The 23522-nt window shown below is 38.1% G+C and overlaps 1 protein-coding gene across 2 annotated transcripts in view; it reads right to left on the bottom strand.

Annotated features, from left to right (window-relative positions):
• GRB14 (growth factor receptor bound protein 14) overlaps window positions 1-23522 on the bottom strand; it is a gene marked incomplete at both ends in the record, with an annotated part of 64053 nt that overhangs the window by 19130 nt on the left and 21401 nt on the right. For both annotated transcript variants that reach the window (XM_080347146.1, XM_080347147.1), the window contains 3 exons: window positions 763-837; window positions 2767-2888; window positions 9573-9729. In XM_080347146.1, the coding sequence (XP_080203272.1) occupies window positions 763-837; window positions 2767-2888; window positions 9573-9729 (354 nt within the window). The remainder of the gene's footprint in view (window positions 1-762; window positions 838-2766; window positions 2889-9572; window positions 9730-23522) is intronic.

The raw sequence follows: 23522 nt of genomic DNA, 5'->3' as shown, positions 1-23522 counted from the left end.
TCTACCTTAAAAATCTTGTGGAATTATGTTGCTTTTCCAATCATTCTTTATCCCCAAAACTCACACATCGGACTGTTGTCTTAAGACCAGTGACAGTTTGTCTATTAATTATTTTTTCTAGAGACAAGCAAACAAGAGTGATGTGTATGCTTCCACCCTTATTACTCGTTTTTCCCCTCTTTGAGAAGTAAGATGATGATCCCTGATATGGTCATTCTGTGGAATTATTTCCACTGTAAATTAAAATCTTTCATCTGCTTAAAAGATGACTAACACTGATTTTTTTTTCTGAAGGCTACAGTAGCCTTCAAGCCAACAAATCATACTAGTCAGTCTAAATTTTCTACTCATTGAGTTTGACCATTTAACTCTTTTTTATATCCATTTGTATCGCATTAGCAGTTCCTCATTATTCCACCAAGGCCTGCTGTTAAGCATGTGCTGAGTACTGCAGGACCCCACCTTTTTTAGGAAATGGGGTCTTTCAACTCAAATACCCAACAAATGTAATAACCATTTTTAGTGCATTTTGTCTGGTTTGGCACTCCTTGATTCTGAAAGAATGTGCAAGTTTCCAGGTGTGGTCATATAATAACTATCTGGAAGAGACACATCATATCTCGTAAGGAAGAAAAGTTATTAACCATGTTTTGAGGTATTCAAAACCTAGTCACAGATCCAACAGTGACAATGAGCTGTGCTCACACAACACAAGGGAAACTCTGAGCTATGGTGGCTCATCTTCATTCAAAGATTACAAACCTGTAATATTCCAGAATGGCTTATAGCTGCACTGGTCTCACTTGGAAAAGATATCATATGATCTGGAAAAAAACCCTGTAACAAAAACAATTTGTATCAAAGTTCCGTAAAGATAAATATAAAACCTCCTGTCTCTCTTGGACATAAAATTCAAGTTCTCAATGCAGTGCAAGACACTGCAGATTATCTGATCCAACAGTTTAAGTTTACCTTAATATAATTCCTAAATTTGTGACATCCTATATATTACCTGATGAAAAACTTGGAATTTTGAGAAAACATCAGTGATCCCTGGAAGCAAGAGGGTTTCAAAAACCCTGCATGTCATATTGCAGTACTTGGCCCTTAGTGCTATTTTTCTATTAGTAATTTCTGTTGCTGTTCATATAGAAGACTTGCCTGGGGCTTTGAGATGCTACAAAGTAGGAGGGTATACACCAACATGCTGAAAAATTGCATTGTTTTCTTTTGTCTTGTTTTCATTACACTAGAAAACCAGTAAATGTTCTGGAGTAACTTCCATTAATAGAGAACCAGCCCTCTCAGCTTGCTTTTTTGAATTGTCCATTTTGTATGATATGAATATGAATTAACACCAAAATTTGCATACATCAGTACAGTGTGGTTACAAATTCTGCATGTAGAGTGCCAATTTCATTACCAATGAAAGCTCAAGGTATAATTTAGGGACAGACCTGCAGCTGGGGAGTTCAGCAGGCTGATAGGAACCAGCCAAGAGTTTGACTGTTACAAATAATGTTTTCTCAAGGCTTTGAGAAGTTCTAAGCTAATATTCCTTTGGTAGTCCAATGTCCACTGACTAACTTTTAATACAAATGAACTACTGGTAGGGTTAATTCATATCAACATACTTCTGATAAAGCATTCTTGCTACACCTGGACCACAGTACCCAGAACGGGACTCAACAGGAACAGGAAGGACTCTGATTAGCCATGTCTGCTGATGCTGGTCACAGCGGCATGTCAGCCACACTCCACACCTGGTTCTGCTCACTGGTTAACCAATACACAAACAGATTTATTCTTTAAAAGCTTCTCTGCTAACTGTAGAACATCTCAGGCTCAGAATTTTTCACTAGTGCAGTGATACTTCCATAGTAGAGGAGTATATGATTCACCCAGAAAAACACAGGTGGAGCAAGAAAAAACCCCTCAGATCTCTTCTATCTTCTGGTATCTTATCTTTTCTCAGGTAGATAATTTGAGTTCCCTTGCACTTTTCACCTTTCAAGTCCTCATATATTTCTGCTGCTTCTCCCTTTGACATCTGAAACAAGCTGGCTTTACAAGAGACAGTATTAGGAGTGATCCAAACACACCATGCATTTGAGCAAGCAGGTGGCAAGTTTCTCCTGCTGAGCCAGGACTGTTGCCATCAGCCAAGGTCCAAATCAGCAGCATTAACCTTTGGCAACATCCTTGAGCTATGAGTTGTCTCTGCTCTCTTTCCATTCCTTACATACGCTAACTTTGGCTTCGCTTTCACTTACTCCTAATACGTTATGGCTGTTCATGCCCTTTTGTGTCAGCTGTCATTTAGCTGCAGCTGTGAGAAGCTGCCATTGGGCAGCACTGGGCCTTAACATTCGATTTTCACTTCAACAATAAAATCATCTTTGCTACAGATGCCCCTTCTTACACTGCTTCATTTTGTATTTTATTGTCACTTGATGGAAACTTCATTCAATTTCATAAACTTTATTTTGTTGTAGATCCATGTGCACACTTCAATAAAATTAAACCCACATCCGCCCCCCTCACCAAAAAACAAAGTATAAACATGGATGTTTCACAGTTGCAACAAAAAGACTAGCCAACAGTTACAAACACTGCAATGTATTCCTGTATCTCACATATTCCCTTCTAATTATTGCTTTTGACTCACATTACACCAACAGCTCTCAACTCTGCCTGTATGTTAACAGAAAAGGCTGTTTTGCAGCAACAGCAACTGCATCACTTCAGAGATATGTTAGAACTTACCAGTGGATTTTTAAAAAACTCATACTTGGCATAATTTTTTCTAAAATACAGTTTGTTTTCCTCTTCCATTATCCAGTTTGACTGGACTTCCATCACTAATTCATGATCTTCTATAGCTCTTCCTGTAAAAAAATAATACACATTTTAAAACAAGCAACACAAAACCTGCACCTAAGAGCCTAGTCCATTAGTCAGGCCCACGTTACACCAAGTTACTGTTCCACCTCAGCAGGGCCCCAGTTCTGAGGAAGGTCACATGAGGGGTTTTTTGCTCATGTTTAGTTGTTTTCTTTTACAGGGGCAGCTGAGGGCTCTACTCCATTTCATGACCAAATCCATGTTGTCTTGCAGATGCTAAGCAGTGACACATGGGCCATGTAACTCACAATTTTCTGATTACATTTTCTATACTCCACTGCATTATCCTAAGGGACCTTATTATATACTTTAAATGAATGTTGACGCTCTCATGTAACTGCCCATTGTTAAAACCTTTTGAAAAATCTTAGATAAAAGAATAGTATAGATTTTTTAAAAAATCATAAATTCTTGCAAGTCCTGGCTAAACAAAGAGCCTACCTTTCATAAAGTGTAGCATGCACAACCTTCTAAGAGACAAAAATCAAACTTCAAATTTGAAATCATTAAAACCTCTTTAGAACTACAACGTATTTTACTGATCTTCACTTGCCACCTCTTTTACCAGTCACTGCCTCATGCTTCCACACTGTCCAATCTGGTGGCCAACAGCCTCACTGTAGCCCACAGATCTACAAGCTTCTTGAGGAAGTTTCCAGCCAGCAAGTTTAGAGACACTACACTCATACAGCTAAATCCCACCTCAGTGGGAAAATAAAAAACTCATGACTAGCAGAGAGGAAGCACTCTCATGATCTACAGATCTAGCAGGGAAAAGTTAAACTTCCATTGAATTTAATTAATTCTTCACTGAATTTAACTAATTCTTGAGCCCATAAAGACAGGAAGTAAGGATGCTACAAAACTCACATTTTGTAACCAGATCAAATGAAGCTAATAAATAATAGAATCATAGAATACCAGGCTGGAAGGGACCCCAAGGTTCATCTGTTCCAACCTTTCTTAGGAAAAACAGAGTCTAGACAAAATGGCCCAACACCCTGTCCAGCTGAATCTTAAGAGTGCCCAATATTAGGGAGTCCACCATTTCCCTGGGGAGATTATTCCAATGGTTGATCATTCTCATTGTGAAAAATTTCCCTCTTTTGTCCAATTGGAATCTCTCCAGAAGTAACTTTTACAAATTACCACTTGTCTTTTACATGTGACTCCTTGTAAAAAGGGAGTCTCCATCTTCTTTGTAGCCACCCATTAAATATTGGAACACAGCGATAAGGTCTCTCCCGAGCTTTCTTTTCTCAAGGTTGAACAAACCCAGTTCTCTCAGCCTTTCCTCCCATGGCAGCTTCCCACTGCTTTCGTCATCTTTGTGGCCATTCTCTGGACTCTATCCAGCCTGTCCACATCCTTTTTGCATACTGGGGACCAAAACTCAATGCAGTATTCCAGGTGTGGCTTGACAAGCACTGAGAAGACCAGGATAATGACTTCTTTGTCTCTGCTGGTGATACTCTTCTTGATGCAGCCCAGCATCCTGTGGGATTTCTTTGCCACAGAAGCACATTGTTCACTCATATTGAGCTCATACCGGGACCCTTTCCACAGAGCTGCTCCCCATCCTGGTAGATCCCAGCCTGTGCTGCACACCTGGATTATGTTTTCCCAGGTGCAAGACCTTACACTTGTTCTTGTTGAACTTCGTAACATTCTTGTTATCCCACTCTTACAGTCTATCCAGGTCTTCCTGCAGGGTGACTTCCAAAGTGTCTACTTCCCCACTCAGTTTGGTATCATCAGCAAACGTCAACTTGATCCCATCATGCAGATAACTTGTGAAGATATTAAACAGCATTGGGCCCAACGTCTGTCCTGGGGAGACCCCACTCATGACAAGTTGCCAGTTTGAAAAGAAGCCATTTACCACCACCTTCTGGGTACACTTTGTCAGTCAGTTCCCCGTCTACCGCAGAGATCACTTGTCTAGACTGTAACACAGCAGTTTCTGTAAGAGGAGGCTGTGGGAAACCATATCAAAAGCCTTGCTGAAATCCAGGTAAACACTGTCCACTGCTCATCCCACATCAACCAAGCAGGTTGTTTTGTCATAGAAGGTGATCAGGTTTGTTATGCACTGTTTGCCCTTGGTGAATCTGTGCTGTCTTTTCCCCATCACACATTTCAACTGACTTTCGATAGCCCCCAGGAGGATCTGTTCCATAACTTTCCCAGGGACAGAGGTAAGACTGATGGGCCCATAATTTCCTGGATCCTCCTTTAAGCCCTTCTTATAAAAGGAGGTGACTTTAGCCTTCTTCCAGTCTTCTAGGACATCACTTGATCTTCATAACTTCTCAACGATTACAGAAACCAGCCTTGCAACAACATCAGCAAGTTCTCTTAAAATCTTTGGGTGGATAGTATTGGGGCCCATCGATTCATAGGGATCAAGCTCCTGTAACAGTTCACATACCAACTATTCCATCTGCTGATGGTGGGTCCGTCTCTGCTTGCATCAACCTGGATTTCTGTTCCCAAGGTCTGGGACCCAACAGTGCTGGTAAAGACAAAGGAGAGGAAACTGTTGCAAACCTCGGCCTTCACAGCATTGTTGGTGACCAATTCACCCCTCCTGTTTAACAGAGGGCAAATATTTTCATTCTGTTTCTGCTTGTTGTTTACATACCTGAAGAACCCTTTCTTGCAGTTTTTGACAACTCTGGCTAATTTCAACTCAAGCTGAGCTTTTCCTTTTCTAACTGCATCTCTGCACACCCTGGCAATGCACTAGTAGTTCTCAAGGGGTATTAATATGATTGTCCATCTCTGGTACACTTCTCTTTTGGTTTTGAGCAAATAAAAACATAAAGCAATTCAGAAAACAAAAAATACCCCCATAAACAGTGAAAGAAAAGTGAGAATCTTAAAATATTGTACAGGTTGCTCTACTCCAAAACATGTTTTTCAGACGCAGGGGTAAAGAGACACTAAAGAACTGAAGCTGTTACTCAAAACCAGCACTTTTTTTCCTTTCAGTTTTATAGAAAGAAAGTGCTCCTCTGGGATGACATTTAAACAGTTGGCATTGTGACATTTTAGAAAATACCATTTCCTCAAGGCTTACTTCTTGGTAAAAAAATAAGACATTCTGCATCACTGCAATGGATGGGTAAGGGTGCTGCAACTTCTTTATTTTTTAGGTGTCACATCACAGAATATTCTACCATTGCTTCAGCTTACTGAAACACTGACTTAGTGCCCTTCAAACCACAGCCCTGTAATCAAATCTCTAAATGTTGCCATACAAAAGCTGCACTTTGGTTTAATTGGATCCTTTTTGCTCTTCCAGTTAGACTAGAGAGCTTCTACCTTACTCGCTACCACCTCTTTATTACGACTATCTCTAACATAAGGAGCACCTGCTACAGCCCAAAACAACATCTCCTTAACTATGGAAAGGAACTAAAGCACATGGAAGAAGATTCAATATTGATGTGCATGACAGAACACATTTCAAAAAGCTTCCTCTCCAGCATCTGCCGCTGGACAGCTGTAAAGTCTTTTGTCCCCTTGGCAACAGCCATGATATCTGTGACTTCTTCATTCCTTTAATACCAAATCCCAAACACAGGAAAGCTAGTGTTCTCAAACTAAATTCAAAACGAAATACCATGCTAATGACTAAGAATAAAAGTTTCTACCTGCATGAAGAAGGCTTACTTGATTTCTGTCAAACCATCACAGCCACCCAGAGGGAGAAGAAAATTTAAATGAAATAAAAACAGAGAAGCCATTGCCCAGTACTATCACACAGATAATGCTCTGTGAGCCTTCCCACAAGCTACCTAAAAGAATGTGGATAGTGAAATCAAAATGAGAGACTGAAACACAACGATGATGTATATGGCCAAGGCACTACTGCCTACTCAAAGACGAACCCTCAACACATCTGCTGAGCTGCAGAAGCAAATGGAAAACTATTTACAGTCACCACAAAAATTTCCCACTAGAAAAGGAAAAATACAGTTCCACACTAAAGGGCATATAGGTTTGTGAAAACAGGAATACACAGACTATGTTTTTGTGTTTCCTTTTGGGTGGGAAGTTTTGTTTTGTTTGTTTGTTTTTGGTGGTTTTGTTTGTTTTTGGTTTTGTTTTTGTTTTGTTTTTCTTTTTTAATTTTCACATGCACCGACCTCCACACAGCAATGAAGGCACACTTTGGTGTGTAATTAATGTATGTCTTGATTAAAGGCAGAATACTGTGCTCAGCTCACTAAGATTCATGCAATCATATCTAATTCAGGAGTACTCAGACAGCTGTTAGATATTAAAGAAAATGTTCACTAATTGATAAATGAATTATTAATCCCCATCATACTGGAATTCACACAGACACATATGCTCACACTTCTCATCCAGTGCTTAAGAATTTACTTAATGCAAGTGAAGATCAGTATGTTAAACCTTTCAAACAAAACCCATTCTAACAGTATCATAAAAATAAATCCATTATTATTCAGTATTATTAAAAAACAAACAAAAAGATATCTCAAGTTGTTCCTAGTAATGTTGAATCACTACCCTCACCATTTAGAAAATTATTTTGTTTTTAAAATGAACAATTCACCTTTTTCTAAAATGATGCCTCAAGCAGCTGGAGCGATCAGAAGACTGTATGGTGAATGCAGGTCTTCAGACCTATTTTGAGAATTTCAGACTCTTAGGAAAAGCCACTTTACTAATGATTTGATATTGAAATCTTCCAAGAAATCCTTCCAATTGAAGCTAACACACTATTTGACAAAAGGTGTATTGTGCAAATAAATAAACCTGGAGAAACAATGCCACTGTTGTTCTCGCATGGTTTGTCAAAAGTGTGTTCTTCTGTAGTTACTACACTACTTAAACACCACCGCCACTATAAAATAAAGAAAACACTTCTACTATTTACATAGTAGTGTTGTCTAAAGCCCTTTTTATGCCTCTTCTTCTGTAGCAGTCAGTCATTTACAGTCTCAACCCAGATTTAACTCTGACCTTACTCTGAGCTGGAAGCATCTTACAACTGATACACTCAGTGCAAAAGGTTATAAATAACTGAAATGTTACAAAGCAAGAAAAAAAACTTGAAAAACGTTTGAGGCTGCCTTCATAGGATAAAGGAGCAGAAAAGGGCAGAAAACAGTTTAGCTTTTCTAGTTCATCTTTAAAATACATCTATTAAACATAATACAGTTGGAGATGCACAGTCAAGTTTATTTTACACAAATGCATGAGTCCAGATTCCCTAGATACATACAAAGAAAGGTAGTTAAACAATAGCTTTGTGTGTATGTTGGGCAGGTGTTTATTTTTCTTGTCGTGGTGCATGTTTTTGTGTTTGGGGTTTTTTTTGTTTGTTCATGGGTTTTGGTTGGGTTTTTGTTTGGTTTGGGTTTTGGTTTTGTTGGTTTTTGGTTTTGCTTTTTTTTTTTTTTTACATCAACAGTACTAGAGTTACCAGGTACCAGTGCACTTTCTTCTAAAAATTAAGGACTCCAAGGAGTTTTCTATGTATTTTAGAATTCAGGAAGGCCCCCAAACCATCCTCTTCCTCATGCCACACTTTGCACTAGCAACTAGAACTGCCCTTGAGGTTGCAGAAGTAGCACCTTTCGTAACTCCAATACAGTGCCAAAGTTCAAGACTAATATGAAAACTCTGAGTGACGTGGCATTTGTCTTCTAGCAGATTTTTCTGATATAATTCCCTATCAAAATCGAACACAATAGAGTACCGAAACATGCTTTAAAAGAAGTAAGATTGTCTGACTAGAGGATCAGTTCAATACTACAGCCTAATAGTGGGCTTGTAAAATCATCTTCTGCTAAGTGAAGTCTTTCCTGTCTTCTGCATTTTCTACATCTCTGCAAACTTCTCCTTACTCCCTATATTTAATTTGTCTTAATGGGTTTCTATACTGCAAAATTATGTCTATACACTGCAAAAAGGAACAGAGATCAGAAGTTAAAAGTACAGATGTTCGTACAGTTAATTTGAAATCACGGATTACTCCTTTTAAACTTTAAAATAGAAAAAGAGGCTTTTTATCACACTAGAGGAACACTGATAATGTGGAAGGAGTTCAGAGTATTTTTTTTCAGCAACTTAAAATACTAAGCATAAAGTCACTTCAACACAGCTCATTGGTCCATAACTGGAAATTTAGAAGAATGGCTTTGTTCTGCTTTTGAAGAAGGCTTGTCCCAGAGTTCGCAATAAATCTGGCCAAACTGATTGTATTGAAGGAAAATACTGACAGCCTACTCTGATATTTCTGAAGACTGAGCCCTGTTGTCCAGATAGAATAGCACTATATGCAATGAAAATAACCCATGTCTTGTTAGAGATAAGCAGGAAACATCAGTAGAAGAGGAAGAACTGCCAAATAAAATAAAGTGAGAAAAAAATTGCAGTGAGAACCTCAATGGTTAGTGTCTTTCAGATCAACTCTTACAGATGTAGAATAGATCAAACAGCATGAGGCAAATGTACTGTGCCAAAAAAAAAAAAGATAAACAGAAGAAACAAACTCTCAAAAGAACAAATTCACACAAGCCCTCCCATCATTTTACTCCTAAGCCCTTCTATTACAATTGTACTTTTAAGTGAAAATGAACACCAAACACGTTATGCACTGCCACACCATTGTGTACTGTTAGTCTTACCTAAACCTGTGTGGGTAAGTTGTTCAAATAGAGTCCAGCTGTGGTCATCAATATAGTGGTTCTTCAATATCAACAGCTGACATACATCCCTGGCTGTTATATCACGTGGTACTTCCAAAGCTCTGCTAGTATCGTCTTCACTATATACTTTAATTACCTGCAATAGATAAAAAAGCTAAAATATCCGTAAGTTTAATATTCAATTCAGTTAGTCCAAATATGTTCATCTCTCACCTTCATGACTGGGACAAGAACTTATACACACAGAATGCAATACTAAAGCAAGCCACTTCCCTGTAGCACAATGGTGCAACTGAGAACAAAACAGCTGAGCAAGCACATCCCACTTCTAACTTCGGCTACTGGACCACTCTTTGTATTTTCAAAAAAGCACTTTCACCCAAAAGCCACTCAACATCATGAGACAGGGAAGTGAATATATTAATTCATCTTTAAGAATGGGACTTGTTCTCCAATATTTACATTTTCCAGAAGTGTGGAGTAATACTGAGCAATATTGTTCCTTCTCTACCAAAACCGTAAGAGCCTGTGTGTCCATGCTCAGTGCAGAGCCTATGCAGAGCCGTGCCAGAGGAGATGCTGAGCAGCTCCCTTGCCAGAGACAGTCTGGCCACAGCAGCCAGGAGCTCAGCACAGGTCAAACCACCTGGGCTACCCTGTCTGTGCCAAAGCACAATGTCCTCAAGACAAAGGGCATCCAAGATATTTTAATTTATCTCAAAAATCCTCCTCCCACTTTATTCAGTTTATCCATATTCATCAGAATACATGACACACCTCACCTGAACTTCATGCACAAAAACTAAATACCGTTGTAAACCCTTCATTAAACATCGAGACACAAGTTCCTACTTTAAAGACAAACATGCATGTTACTGTCAGTCAGTCCTTAATTGCTACCTTACTAAACACATGCTCATTTCAAGCATCTAATGAACAATCAGCAATGTATCATTGCCTTGTTACAGCAGCTCCTTCTCTGGTTTGTGCTGAAGTTGGTAGGAAAGTGAGCAAGGAGATGCAACTGTATCTCCTGCCACCTCCTTTTCTCCCACCATTAGAAAAAATCCAAAAATTTTAAAAAATAATAATAATAATAATTAAAAAAAAAAAAAAAATCAGGTCAGCTCATCCATGCTTTCCAAACATCAGAACAAGGAACAAGGACTCCATTTGGAAACCACATAGAGATTAAAGTACATGGACAGTCTTACTCCTCTCCAAAATCTCATTTTCTCTATGGAACTACATATACAGCAGTTCTGTTATGAACTTTGACCCTGCATTAAATAAGCATGATGATTTGCTTTAATGTTTCTGCCAAAAAATGGTAGCAGCTCCAGAGTTCCACACAAGGTTCAGCCACCCTTGCCACAACACCAACCTTCAGGATACAGCAAACATTAAAATCACACCTCTAAAGTGGTGAAAATCTGTCTCTACTCATGAATCAACCACCTCAAAGCAGAGTCTTCCAGGGAAAACAGGCAGACAAAGTCAAGCCAAAGTTTCCACAGGACTAAGCTACAGACCAGCACTTACATTTAATGCAAAAGGCAAAATGACCACATCAGTATTGCATTCAATGATCGATACTGCCAAAACAGCCCTGGTTGATGGCTACAGTTGGTTTTACAAGATGTCTGTGCTTTGGCAGCGTTCCCACTGCCAAGCCAGACCAGCAGCAATGCAGCTGCTTGCAGTAGGGTCTCATTCCACACACTCAACTTACTGAAACTCCTGCTCCAGTCACACAGAAATGATCTTCTGCTGTTCAGGATAAATCAGCATGAACGATTTAAATTCCTGCAGTATTTACAAGATGAAATTAAAAGAGGTGTCTGGCAGGATGCACTGTGAACGGGATGGAGGGCTGTACAGGTGAGGAGAAAAAACAGCACCCCATCACTTGAAAACATGTTCTACCCCAGGCAGCACTGAAGGTCAGGGATAGCTTCATTAGCCTCTCCTGTAAGCCTGTGTCAGGCTGAATCTAACACATTTTACAGGCTGAAGTGTCAGAAAGGAGACAGACAGTATAGAAGGGAAAAGGAAGGGAGAGAATTAAAGTGATTTTCCTAGTATTAGACTAGATGACTGCTGTAGATGGCTTCCAACTGAAATATTCTGTTTCTCAATATTCTTGTAATAAAGCCCAGGTGAGAATCCATGGCTACGCCCTGGCTACGGACCCTGTCAGCATGTAGTAGCAACCACAGCTTTCTCCAGGTACTCACTGAGGTAGGTGGTGAGCTTGTTTTACAGCAAGAGCACGTACAGCCCACGCTGAAGCCCTTGACGGACAATTTTTACAGAAATTCTTTTTAAAAGGGTTAAGAGGCGCAGTGCAGATGACTACACTCTTATTGCTGAAGAAACAGAAAAAGACTTTTTAAAATGCTGAAGACAGCAACACAAGTCACGATAATGAGCTGCCTGTGGCCATTCAGCTCGGGGAGTGGGAAGCCTTGGAGGTGGCCTTGGACTACAGGAGCACAGCTAAGCAAAACAATACAATACAACAAAGAAAAAACAATGGAAAAAACCCCCAGAGTTTATATTCTCTGTGAGTATTCTCGCTTGGCTTTCTCAGTATAGGGAAATAAATCCTGCTCAAGTCTAGGACACCGTATCCCCCCAGCTCACAACTATGCCGTTTGCTAACTTATAAAACACAAATGCTGTGCCCCTTTTCCTCTTCCTTGCAAGGGTTTCAAATACAGCAGGAGACAACAGACAGGCAGTCACCTAACAGACCCTCTTGAACTTGTTTTACAGTTTTAGTTTAATGAATTGAATCTGATGGTGTAAATCTCATCAGTTAGAGTGACCTTTGAGGGGTTTTTTAATTAGAAAAAGCTGCTCAGTCTGCGGTTTCTGCTGTGTTTGAAGTGAAGTCTCTTGTAGGATTTGCTGGGAATGTGTTTGTTCCAAGAAGAGTGGATCACATGAAAAAAGATAAATTCAAAATCCCATTTTTCCTTGGAAATAGGTCACAATAAATACTTCTCTTCCCAAAAGTAGAGAATGGTCCAAGAATTAAAAGGTGGTAGGATTATACTAAAGATGCAGTTGTACTGACCTCCTATAGAGATGAGGAAGCTTGAGTGACCACTTCTTTATTTTTATTAGCTGTTATTACTACGCATTAGGCTGGCCAGTCATCCCCCCTCTCTTCCATTTTTTCCCCTGAAAACTTGTCTGAGAAGTAGCACACAAGAAACAAGCTGCTAATTGAGAACAAGCTGCCATTACAGTTTTCATTACCATATACTCCTAAGCTTTCCTGTAAAGCAAGCTATTTAACCTTCCTTGACTACACCTATTAGTAGAAAGTCAGAAAAAAATGGCTCAGTAGTGCTCAGATCTTCTTTCCTGTCTAGTTTATAAATACAAGGAGATTTTAGTTCTTCTCAAGGTCAGAAAAAGAAACTTCTCTATAGCTTCCATTTAAGTCACTGGAAGTAAGAAATTAGCAGCTCCAAGACCTGGAGGAAAACACCAAGCTGAGCATGACAAGCATTCATCATTTTCATTGCCTGTGGGAGCAGACAAGGAGGTACAGCTTTGCTGCACGTCATCTTTCAATTTTTCGATAGATTAAAATTCAGCCAAGATCCCAGAAGTACGTGCAATGCATCTTCATCCCTCAAAACCCCTATTTTGATAAGAAATGCTGTTTCAAATAAAAATAAAATACATAATTTTTGTATTTCACTGATCATCTGAACTCAGAATGTAAAATCAATGCTGACAAATATAACCTACTATTTAATACAGAAAGAGAAAAAGGAGACTCTAGCTTTCATGCTAAAAACTAACCAGAAGAAGCAAAAAAACCCCAGAAGCTGTTTAAAAGAATAAGTACAAGAGCACATAAGGTAATCAGTGTGGGAGAAGGGAGAAGGAAGAGAAGGCTGGACTCTACTCCCCCGAGTCTTCTTCCACACTCAACTGTCATCTCCACTACAATAATTAAATAAAATGTTTCATAGACTTTTAAGAGAGAGCATCCAAGCCTGATTCTTCAGAATCTTCAAGCCATCTGTTTTGAAAGTTCCAATCTGCAGAAACAGCACAAACATATGGAAAGACCATACCACACACCGAGAAATTTCAAATTTCAAACTGAGTCCTGACATGTGAAAAAAGCCAGGTAGATCCAAGAGAAAAAGAATCACTCAGCACATGGAGTCCACATTTAGGTGCCCGCATCAAAATGACCTGACATTTACGTGTTTCTTAATGCTCCTGTATAGCCATTAAGACAGTGGATGATCAGTACCTTTAAAAGAAAAATCAGGCCACTTTTATCTATAAAGATACAAGCACCTAACTTCAGCTTATTATTTCTACAATTGCTTTTCTCCATGAATAAAACATCGCACATTTTGTACTTATGTTATAATTTCAGTCACATTTATCTTAAATGCAGAGTTATTGTATGCAAAAAGAGACCTTATAAAGTCTTACACCCCAGGGTGCCGCACTTCCCATGAGATCTTGTCTGATACTCTGCTAACCTCTGTCTTTAGTGTTAACTAACAGGCCATTTGCCTCAAGCATTTGTTCTCCAGCGTCCAACCTTGCTCCCCAGTAGACAAAGTTTTTTCTTATTGAGACTGATGGAGGGTATGGGAATTTGAACTACAATGGAAGCACTTGGAAATTTCTGGCATTTTGAACTTTCTTATGATTCTAGCAATAGTCTGTATTGTTTGTAGAGGGGATCAGCAAAATTTCACATTCATAAAAATATTTAAGGGCAGTTTAACTCACTAGTTTAAAAAAAAAAGTGTGTTAGTAAAGTTTACTGTTCTCATTATCAGGTGTGAAGGCAAGAATTTCCGATTAAATATCGCAGTCTGCAGTTAAAAGGCCAGCTTCCAATATTTCCTCCAAAGGGAAAAAGAGTTCCAAAACAATTCTTACAGTTTGCAGATATGAATAAATGGTAGCTGCTCATTGTAAAGCAACTGCTTTCTCAAACACCACAACAGGAGCTTGCAAAATTTGTCCTGTACATGTCCCTTCAAGGAATGAACACAGAGAACTGGAGCACAGACACAAACCAACAGAAGACTCGTTAATATTTTAGACACCCAAATCCAAAATGGTGGTCATTAAGCCTGCAAACTTCTCCTCTGAAGGAGGGTTCACAAGGCACCACATGATTTCTGCACAGACTTGTCAACGCATAATTGGGCAGGTTGGTACTATCATCCAGTAATCAGGGACAATCACCTGTAAGCCTGTCCATGGAGGAAGAGGGCAAACCTGAGTTTCAGTATGTAATCCAAAAGAACAAACTTATGTAAAATACAGGTCTTGGTGAATCTATACTTCTTATTTGGAACACAGCATGGCTTCAAGAGATAGAAGGAACACTGCTTCCATGCAAAAAAATATACAGGATAGATACATGGTAGCTTAGGTGGCATGAGCATTAGACTTAAAATCTCTGTCATGCACAGGCTCCCTGTATTCCCATCAGCTTCAAGAAGGGAAATTTTAAGATCCTGTTGCCAGCAACATTTTCTATTCTATGGCCGCAATTTTCTGAAATATGTTACTTTCTTCTCAAGGTACAAACTAGAACATTTTAAAAATAATCTATAATAGGCAGACTGGATACTTCGGAAGTGACACGAAATGAAACTGTCATCTTATTCAATAGGACCATCAAGGCTATTAAGACAAAATTAAGTAACTTGTACAGCTTGTGAAGCCATATAATGAAGACTTGAGAGATCTATCTAAAGAAACTGAAGGTAAACCAAGTCACTGATAACAAGGACAGCAAACATCAAAGAACAAAGCAGTTGCCCAAAGAAGGAGGAGCTGTTCTTCCAAGTGACCAAAAGTGAACTTTGCATACACTTACCTATTATTGATGGATTGACGTATGGTCCCACAAGCACTAATAATCAATGATGTCTGTCTTGCAATTAAACCAAAGTGCCAAGAAAAAAAGGGCAAAGTCTAGGAAAATTGCCTCCCCTTCCTACCACAACCTAGAAAAACCTCATCTTGTTTCCAAAATCTAACCATTTTCAAAATGACATGTCAAAGACCAAAAATAATGTCAGTTTCCAGCCTGTACTCAAATACGAGACAACTGACAAGCTCAATTTCTCTTGCAATTAATAAATTTGTTGCTTAAAAATACAATGAACTTTTTTAGACCTGAATATTGCTAGTAGGTACTCAAAAATGTTTCATTTCATAGTAAAAGTATACACACATTATAAACTGAAAAAAATTGCTATTTATTTTCTGTAGTAGTCCTCTGATAGTTTACCATAGCACTATGGCAACTGTCTATATTATATAGCCCATACAGTCACTCCCCTCCCCCAGACTCTTAGAACAGACTTTGTGTCCTACTTCATCCAGCACAAGATCGACCAAGCCATAAGTGAAAAAAATCACACACAAAAAAGTAATTAAATAGCAATGTGAAGAAGTAACAAAAAATATCAGAGATTACCTGTAGGCAACAGAGGTCCAATTCATAATTTTAAAACACGTTTGCCATCTGACTTTGGGCAAGTCAGCATTAGTCCCTCAGTTTCCTTTTGGTAAAATGGGGCAGGAGAACTGAAATTTGTTTCTCTACAGCAGGGTAACAGATTGAACTCATTAAGGTTTGTAAAGCATTTAGACTTCTTCATATGACTACTGCTTTAGATGTGTAAATATGTTGTATTATAAAAAGGAAGGTTAAATTATGCAGATCTCCAAATTATAATAAGCTATGTGCAAAAATATACCAGTAAAGTTATTTCAAACGAAGGTTATGACAATAACATAATGATGTTAGAAAAAATGGCAGAATGAGGACAATGCTGACATGCAATCAACTCAAAGACAATTTAGTAAAACTGTAGCGAAACAAGGTTTGAAAGACAACAGGAAAGTTAAAATATAAATATCATTATTTAATCCAGAATTTGATACATTCACTTTTTCAATATTGGTCAACAGAAGCAAAATACTAACGGTAATAAAACAGTTATAGAAGACTTCATTTCTCTGTATAAAACTGAATAAAAAGGCAAGGTCTAGAGAAAGCATCTTACACACTTTTGACAATTAACTCATAGTACAATTACTTTTAGAGCAGAAAGTGAAAATCTTGTTAACTATACAGTAACTGTAATTATGTTGCTCAGAAAGTTAGTATAATGGGAGAATTAAGTAAGAGCTACATTATGAAGTTCAACATAGTGCAAGAATTGCAGTAATAAATAACATGTAGATTAAACATAGAAAGTGAAAGGTTTATCACCATCAACAACCATTACCACAACAAAGGACCAAATCAAGACTAAGAAATGCAAAGGAATCTATAGAAGACCACAATAAAGACCTTAAAAAGCATGCATATTATTTATACGGAAAGGTAGGTGGACGGGACAATTTATTTAAATAGAGTCAAATTTAAATAGTGTCAAATTATTCTGCCTTACTAGAGATTTTCTTCAGACTATGGAGATTCCAAACAAAAGTAGCTAAAGAGGAATTTCAAGTACAACTGATAAGATGTGTATGAATAACTAGAAAGCTTTGAGGAAATTCAAACATCATTAGCAAGAATTTCCAATAATACAATTTTAAAGAGTAGCAGAAATGAAAGAAAATTAGCAGGTTTGCTAGATTATTAAGCAGTCAAAGGATCACTTATACAAGATAAATACACTGCAGAGCAGCTAAAAGATTTATTTGCATTAATTATTCACAATGCATATGGAAGAATATGTCCCCAGATCTACTCTTTACAGGTGAAATAAAATTGCTGGTCTAAAAAAGAAGAGACACTGAAAATGAAAAGGCAAAAACCCAAATAGTTAACAGAAGATTATACAGTCTAAAATTTAAAGAAACTTAAATAGCAAACCTCAGTCTATCCTAACATCGAGTGAAATGGAGGCTTAAGCTCCATCTATTACTTCATCTGATGTGCATAGGATATAAACTTCTGTTCAGTCCCAAGAAAGAGGAAAAGCCCAAGGGCTATTGCAGCAGATTAGTTCTGGGGTTTAGCATTGTGAATTTGTGAGCCACTGTTGCCAGATAGATCAGTAAGAATCTACTAACATTACCTGAATCTGTCTCTAGAAGAAAATCCACTCTCAAATTTAGAAAAACTTTTCCCCATCTTGTTTATAGCAGTTACTAGAACAGTTTAGAGTAATCAACATACTTCCGAAAAATCTCAGTGGGGTAATGCAGTTCACAGTGATTGGAATCAATGACTTTGCACAGGTCCTTGCAAAGATGAGCTGTTATCAAGATTAAGCAGCCATGGAGTGAGAGACTGCAAAATACACTTGCAATGAAGAGTTCATTTTTAGGACAGCTGGCTAGAGTAAAATAATTTCAGATTCTTACTCAGACTAACATTTAAATCAGAGTAGAGAACCCAAGTCTTACAAGCCATGATAAAAATAAGCCTTAATTACTTTTTATTACGTTATTGAGCAATGCTAAGTGTGTGCATTAACATCTGACACAATTGTATCTGAAAAACCTCTTGGCCCTGGAAAAGGTAAAAGGTTCCCTATTCCTCTCTTGTATGTAACACTTACTTAAAGACAACTAAAACAAGCTAGGCCGCTTCTCAGCCTCAGTGCATAGTGCACGTGGCTGTCCATTTCATCTAAATTTGGCGCATACACATGGAGATCTCAATTAGGAAGAAGAGAGAGTTTTACATCTTCCTGTCTACTAAAAATAAACAAATGATAACAACAATCCAGTGAAACTTGGGTAAAATTTCTTAACCAAAGGCAAGTAATTGTAAAAGTCAGTGGAGAACATAACATAACCCAACTTCTGAAAAAACACATTTGCACACCAGCTATTCTGCCTTTTGGCTGTGCATCACCACCTCTTCATGTCAGAATCACCATGCTCTTTCATACAGTTCAGTACATCCAACCAATATAGCCCACAATACAAACTTAAATTCTTCAGGTCAAATGCACATGCTTTATGACCCATTACCTTCACTCGGAGATAACAATACCTTAATATCTCACAGAATCCATAGGAAATTGCTAAGATAACTAGCAAGGTACAAAACTCACTCACTTTGGTAGTGGCTAAGGGTTTCATATTTTGGTCCCAAATCTAGTCCTTTATGATAAAAGTTCAAAAGCCTTATTGTTCAATTTAAAGAGATCAATATTCAGATCTGACTTGATTATTGCATTAAGGTTAATAAGAGTGTACTTTCATGTGGAATTTTCTTCATGAAAAGTTAATTCACTGGAGGTGAACGGCTTATTAGCCCTATTAGTAAACTTAAGTTACTTAGTATCTTCAGTCCTTTGCTTCCACACTACCTGCTAAGTCTTAACTTCATACAGCTTTTATATGTTAAATGGTAATACACAGCTGTACATTTTACTATATAAAAAAGCAACACTTAGAATGCGCTTACCATATACTGATGGAAAAATATCCAGTTAGAGTAACTGGACTTAGAAAGCAGAATGGGATGGAAAATCATACTGTAGGATGCAAAGAATCTGACTTGGAGGAACTTCAGTATTTCATTAAAAAAAAAAAAAAAGTTTGTGAAATAGAAAATGAACAGGAAATGAGAAAAGTTCCCAGTGCCCCAGTGTTCTTAATCCCCCTAATTAGAAATACGGTAGAAATTATCCACACACTACTCTACTTTCCAAAGAAGTCTTGTATGAAGATCGGGAGAGGAAAAAAATTAAATATAAAGCCACTAAAAGACACTTCTGGTTTTTGTTTTCTGTGTACAACAAAGTTAAGGGCAGAATGTTATCAGCCTCATGTTTGAATAGCTTGTCCCTATTTATGTCAAAGAGCTAACATTATTTAAATGAGGCTTTCTGTATTTAATAGTTCAGTTTGTCCAACATCTCCTTCGCTTGTCAGAGATAAATAGAATGCTGTGTTCCAGTACAAGAGAAAGCAAATCTGTTACTGCCACGTTCTGGCTGCACTCTATGTTTCTGAAGAGATACAAACTATAAAAAGAAGAACCTATTGTTTCTACCAGGTTTTTCACACTGTGTTGCTGGTTTCTCAGTAAAGCAGATCTCTCGCTGAAGCTGAGAAAGACCACATCTCTGAACAACACCATTAAGAGACCAGTTAGCTCCCCATTTCCTTTGCAGCAGTCCAAAATAATTTTTTAAATTAAGAAAAAAAAAAACAATTCTCAAAATGTTCTTTCACTTTTACAATTTAATACAGATGTTGGGGTTTGAACTGCAAGACAGACTGAAAGCGAGGAATGCCTTTTTCATCACCTTTATCACCTAAGTATTCCCACAGAGGTCACTAGAGGAAAAATGAATGTACACTCCATAAGACTAAGCAAAGTTTAGACTTTTAGCTAAAGAAGATAGAATTTGGAAATTTTCTTGGAATTTCTGGACTGGTACAAGGAATGTCCAGAGCAAATAAGACAAAGGCTATGTAGCTTAACTCACCGTAATAAATAGTTAGTTTAGAACGATGAAGTACTTTGCCATTTGCTGTAAGACAAAAAGACCTGCTTTGCTGGGTTAGACTACAGCATCCTTCCAGCCCAGCACTGTCTCTGGGTGTCTGTTTCTAGTCACTGATGGTACATAACAGCAAGGTTTAACTGCTGTAGAACAGTTATTCTCATAGAACATTTTATCCCTCAGCACTTTTCAACTTGTCTTTCATTTTATTCACATAGCATGTTCCCTCTGGCCAAAACATAAAATCCAAATAAAGAGCAGATCTTGCAATCAAGCTAGTAAGTCTACTCAAACAATGTAAAACATTGAACTATATACTGTTGCGTTACTACAGATTTATCAGATATTTTTGCCAGCAAAAACAAACCACCACAGGAACAGAAAAGAAAAAAAAAAAAAAAAAGGAAAAAAATAAGACCAGGAATACAAGGGCATGGAAAACAAGCCCTATAGCTATCAGCAAAAAATTTAATAGTCACCTAATGCAGGAGATGCTCACTAAAATAAGTGAACAAAGTGGAACAAAACCATGATGTTAAGTGGATGATGTAGAAATAAGGGGACATGAATCATTTCAGAAATTCAGTGTATTTTGACAATATGTACCTCTAATCACTTATTCTAAAACAAAAATGAGGTTTGTAAAAAGAAAAGCCTTCAGCCATACAGGAAAACTAAGAAGTCAGTAGCACATTTCTCATCCCTGCACATGCAGTGACAACCTGCATTTAGAGGTCTTCTGAGTTGTCTGGCTGCTGCTCATCTTCCCCACATACAAGCCATGTTCATATAATCAAAAATGTATGTATTTTATTTGTGTTACGATCATCCTAAAAGTCTTGTCAAACGGGGCACCCAAAAAGATGGAGACAGCAATCCGACAAGTTAGAGCCACCAGGACCAAAGGACAAATGACAACCCTGAGAGCTTGCCTATGCAGCTGGTGGATAATCTGATCCACCAGCTAAATCTGGCTGTCAAGCCAACACACGATAAGCAGAGGGCTCCGACTGCTATTCAGTCTAGATACCATTTAATTACCAACCCCTTCCAGAAGAGAATTAACTGGTTCAGAAAAGCAGTCTAAGTGGTCTAAGAAAAAGGTACAATGTTATGTTAGGGCAGAGATTGGAGGTGGAAATGATGCAATACACAAAAAGAGCGATGAAAAAGACTGTGAAGAAAGCAGTATGCCGAGGAATAGTGAGAAAAAAAGAGGATTCTAGCAGGAAATAAAGGAAAAGCATTAAGGGTGTCAACTGAACACATCCTCCCAGGTCTCAGTTCTTCCTAAGAATTTTAGTGGTGCCAAAGACACAAACAGTAGAAAGTTGTAACCTCAGGGATACCTAAGGCACAGGAAAGAAAGGAACCAAAGATGTCTCTCCAAGTTAACATTTTTGATGCCCAAGCATGTGTATTGGAAGAGATACAGGTCAGCAGTCCAAGACAGTCATCAGGATCTGCCAGAGAGAATAAATTAAATACGTTATGCCAAACATGATAAAAAATGAGAAATATGCTGAGCACCTATCAACTCTGGCTCAAGAAACCAGAAAAGTATTCCTGGGAAGTGTGACTCGGGAAGTTTGACGTGCCTTGCTCTGTACTGTTCCCTGGGCACTCACTATATGCTAAACTGTGTCAGCATAAATCTGTTCTCATACAACTACTTCAAACTACCAAAAAAAGTTTGCCTTGAAATAATGCAATCAAAAATGAAGGGGTGAAAGCAACTGAATAAGGGTAACTTCAAAAAAAAAAACCAAAACATTTTACCACTAGCGTAAGAGACTAAAATGGACTGGAACCAGGGTAAAATTTTCAGTCTTACAATATAATTAAATTGGTTCAGATTGGTTCAGAAGTTTTGATCATGCAGTCATAACTTCTTTTGCAGGTCATTAAGGCAGTTGGCATCTTGTTGGGTTGGTCCTGCTTCTGTTCCAGACCCACGGGTAGAAAAACAAGAAGTGGGAGAGCACAGGGCATGGCCAGTACCCATAGCAACACCATGAAAATGAGGAAGAAAGCAAACTTAAATATGTATAATTCCTTGGTGTACAGTGATGAATTTTCTTTCTGTACATTAATATATCTTCAATTTATCAAAAGTAAATAAAATCTTCTAGTTTTTCAGGTACTTGCTTATGTATTGTGTGTTGAAAGTAATGCACATAAGACATATAAGCAAGGGAAATTTGATTTTTCGCATAGGACTGATGCAAACACCTTGTGTGCAGTTTGTTGAGTTTCTCCCTTCATATACAGCAGTGCAGCACAATCAGTACAGGGTTTTCTACCAGTAGAAATAACTATTCAGCAATAGCTCTTGATATACTTCAAGGCCAGATAACACAGTCTGAAGGTCAAGTTTTGACTTCTTGAAGCCTAATTTATTCGAGAGGAGACTAAAGTACAAGAGCTAGAAAATGGCCAAGTACTTTCTTCAATTGATGAAAAAGCTGTTTTTTTCCAAAGGATTTCTGCCAACAGAAAAGGATTATGAGCAGAGTAGAGCACTAAACACTGCCAATTTCCTTGGTTACTGTACGAAGAATGTTAGATGTTCAAAGAAGGCAAGAAGAAACTGAAAAACATATCAAAGATTTGTTCAAGAACTGAAGACAGAGAGGAGACAGAGTGCAACGTTAATTGTGCCACTAAACCTTGTCAAACTACACAAGGGACAAGTAATGACCAAGTGTATTAAACCATTGAGCTTTTAAAAGACTTTTTAAAAAGCTCTGTGCACTTATTACTCACTCTCTCATACACACACACACACATCCTTATCTACCTTTCACGGCAACTATGCAGCATAGTGCTGTACATTTTAAACTCCAAGATGGTTAATGATTTTGTGCACAAAATATTCTGTAGAGTCTGATTGCTTGTAGAGACTGGAATGTCATGGGATACAATAAAACCTCTCTCCCCACCTCAGCAGCTGAACCACAGGGACTGCTAAAGTTAGTCCCATTGTGATTTCATTTATATATGTAGGATCATTTTTACATACAACAAAAACAGTAGGAAGCTTTACCAGTTTCATGTTATTCAAAGCAGGAAATATGATTGACCAAGCAGTACAAGACTGCTATAGCATGATCCATTTTTAGATGCCTGCTAATATTCAAAGTAAAAACTAGTCCCGGAACTGTTCTCAAATACAGTATTAGATCTAGATTTATTTCACTAACATCACCAGGCAGGGGAAAAGTCCTACAATACTTTCCCCTGAGGAGGTGAGGAGGCCCTCTCAGTAGCTCTCTCCTAACAGCCCCTGGACCTAACCAGATCTTCCACAACAACGGAAAATTATAGTCTGCCACCCTCCTTCTTCCCTACCATCCACAAACCGAATCTCCAGCATCATGGCGGCCTCTATCCTGAGTAGGTAACTTAGCATCTGAAATTAGTCTGACAGATG

This window comes from Nesoenas mayeri (assembly GCF_963082525.1).
Source record: "Nesoenas mayeri genome assembly, chromosome: 6".
In the NCBI taxonomy this organism is placed as follows: domain Eukaryota; kingdom Metazoa; phylum Chordata; class Aves; order Columbiformes; family Columbidae; genus Nesoenas; species Nesoenas mayeri.
This window is presented reverse-complemented; position numbering and strand designations above follow the sequence as displayed.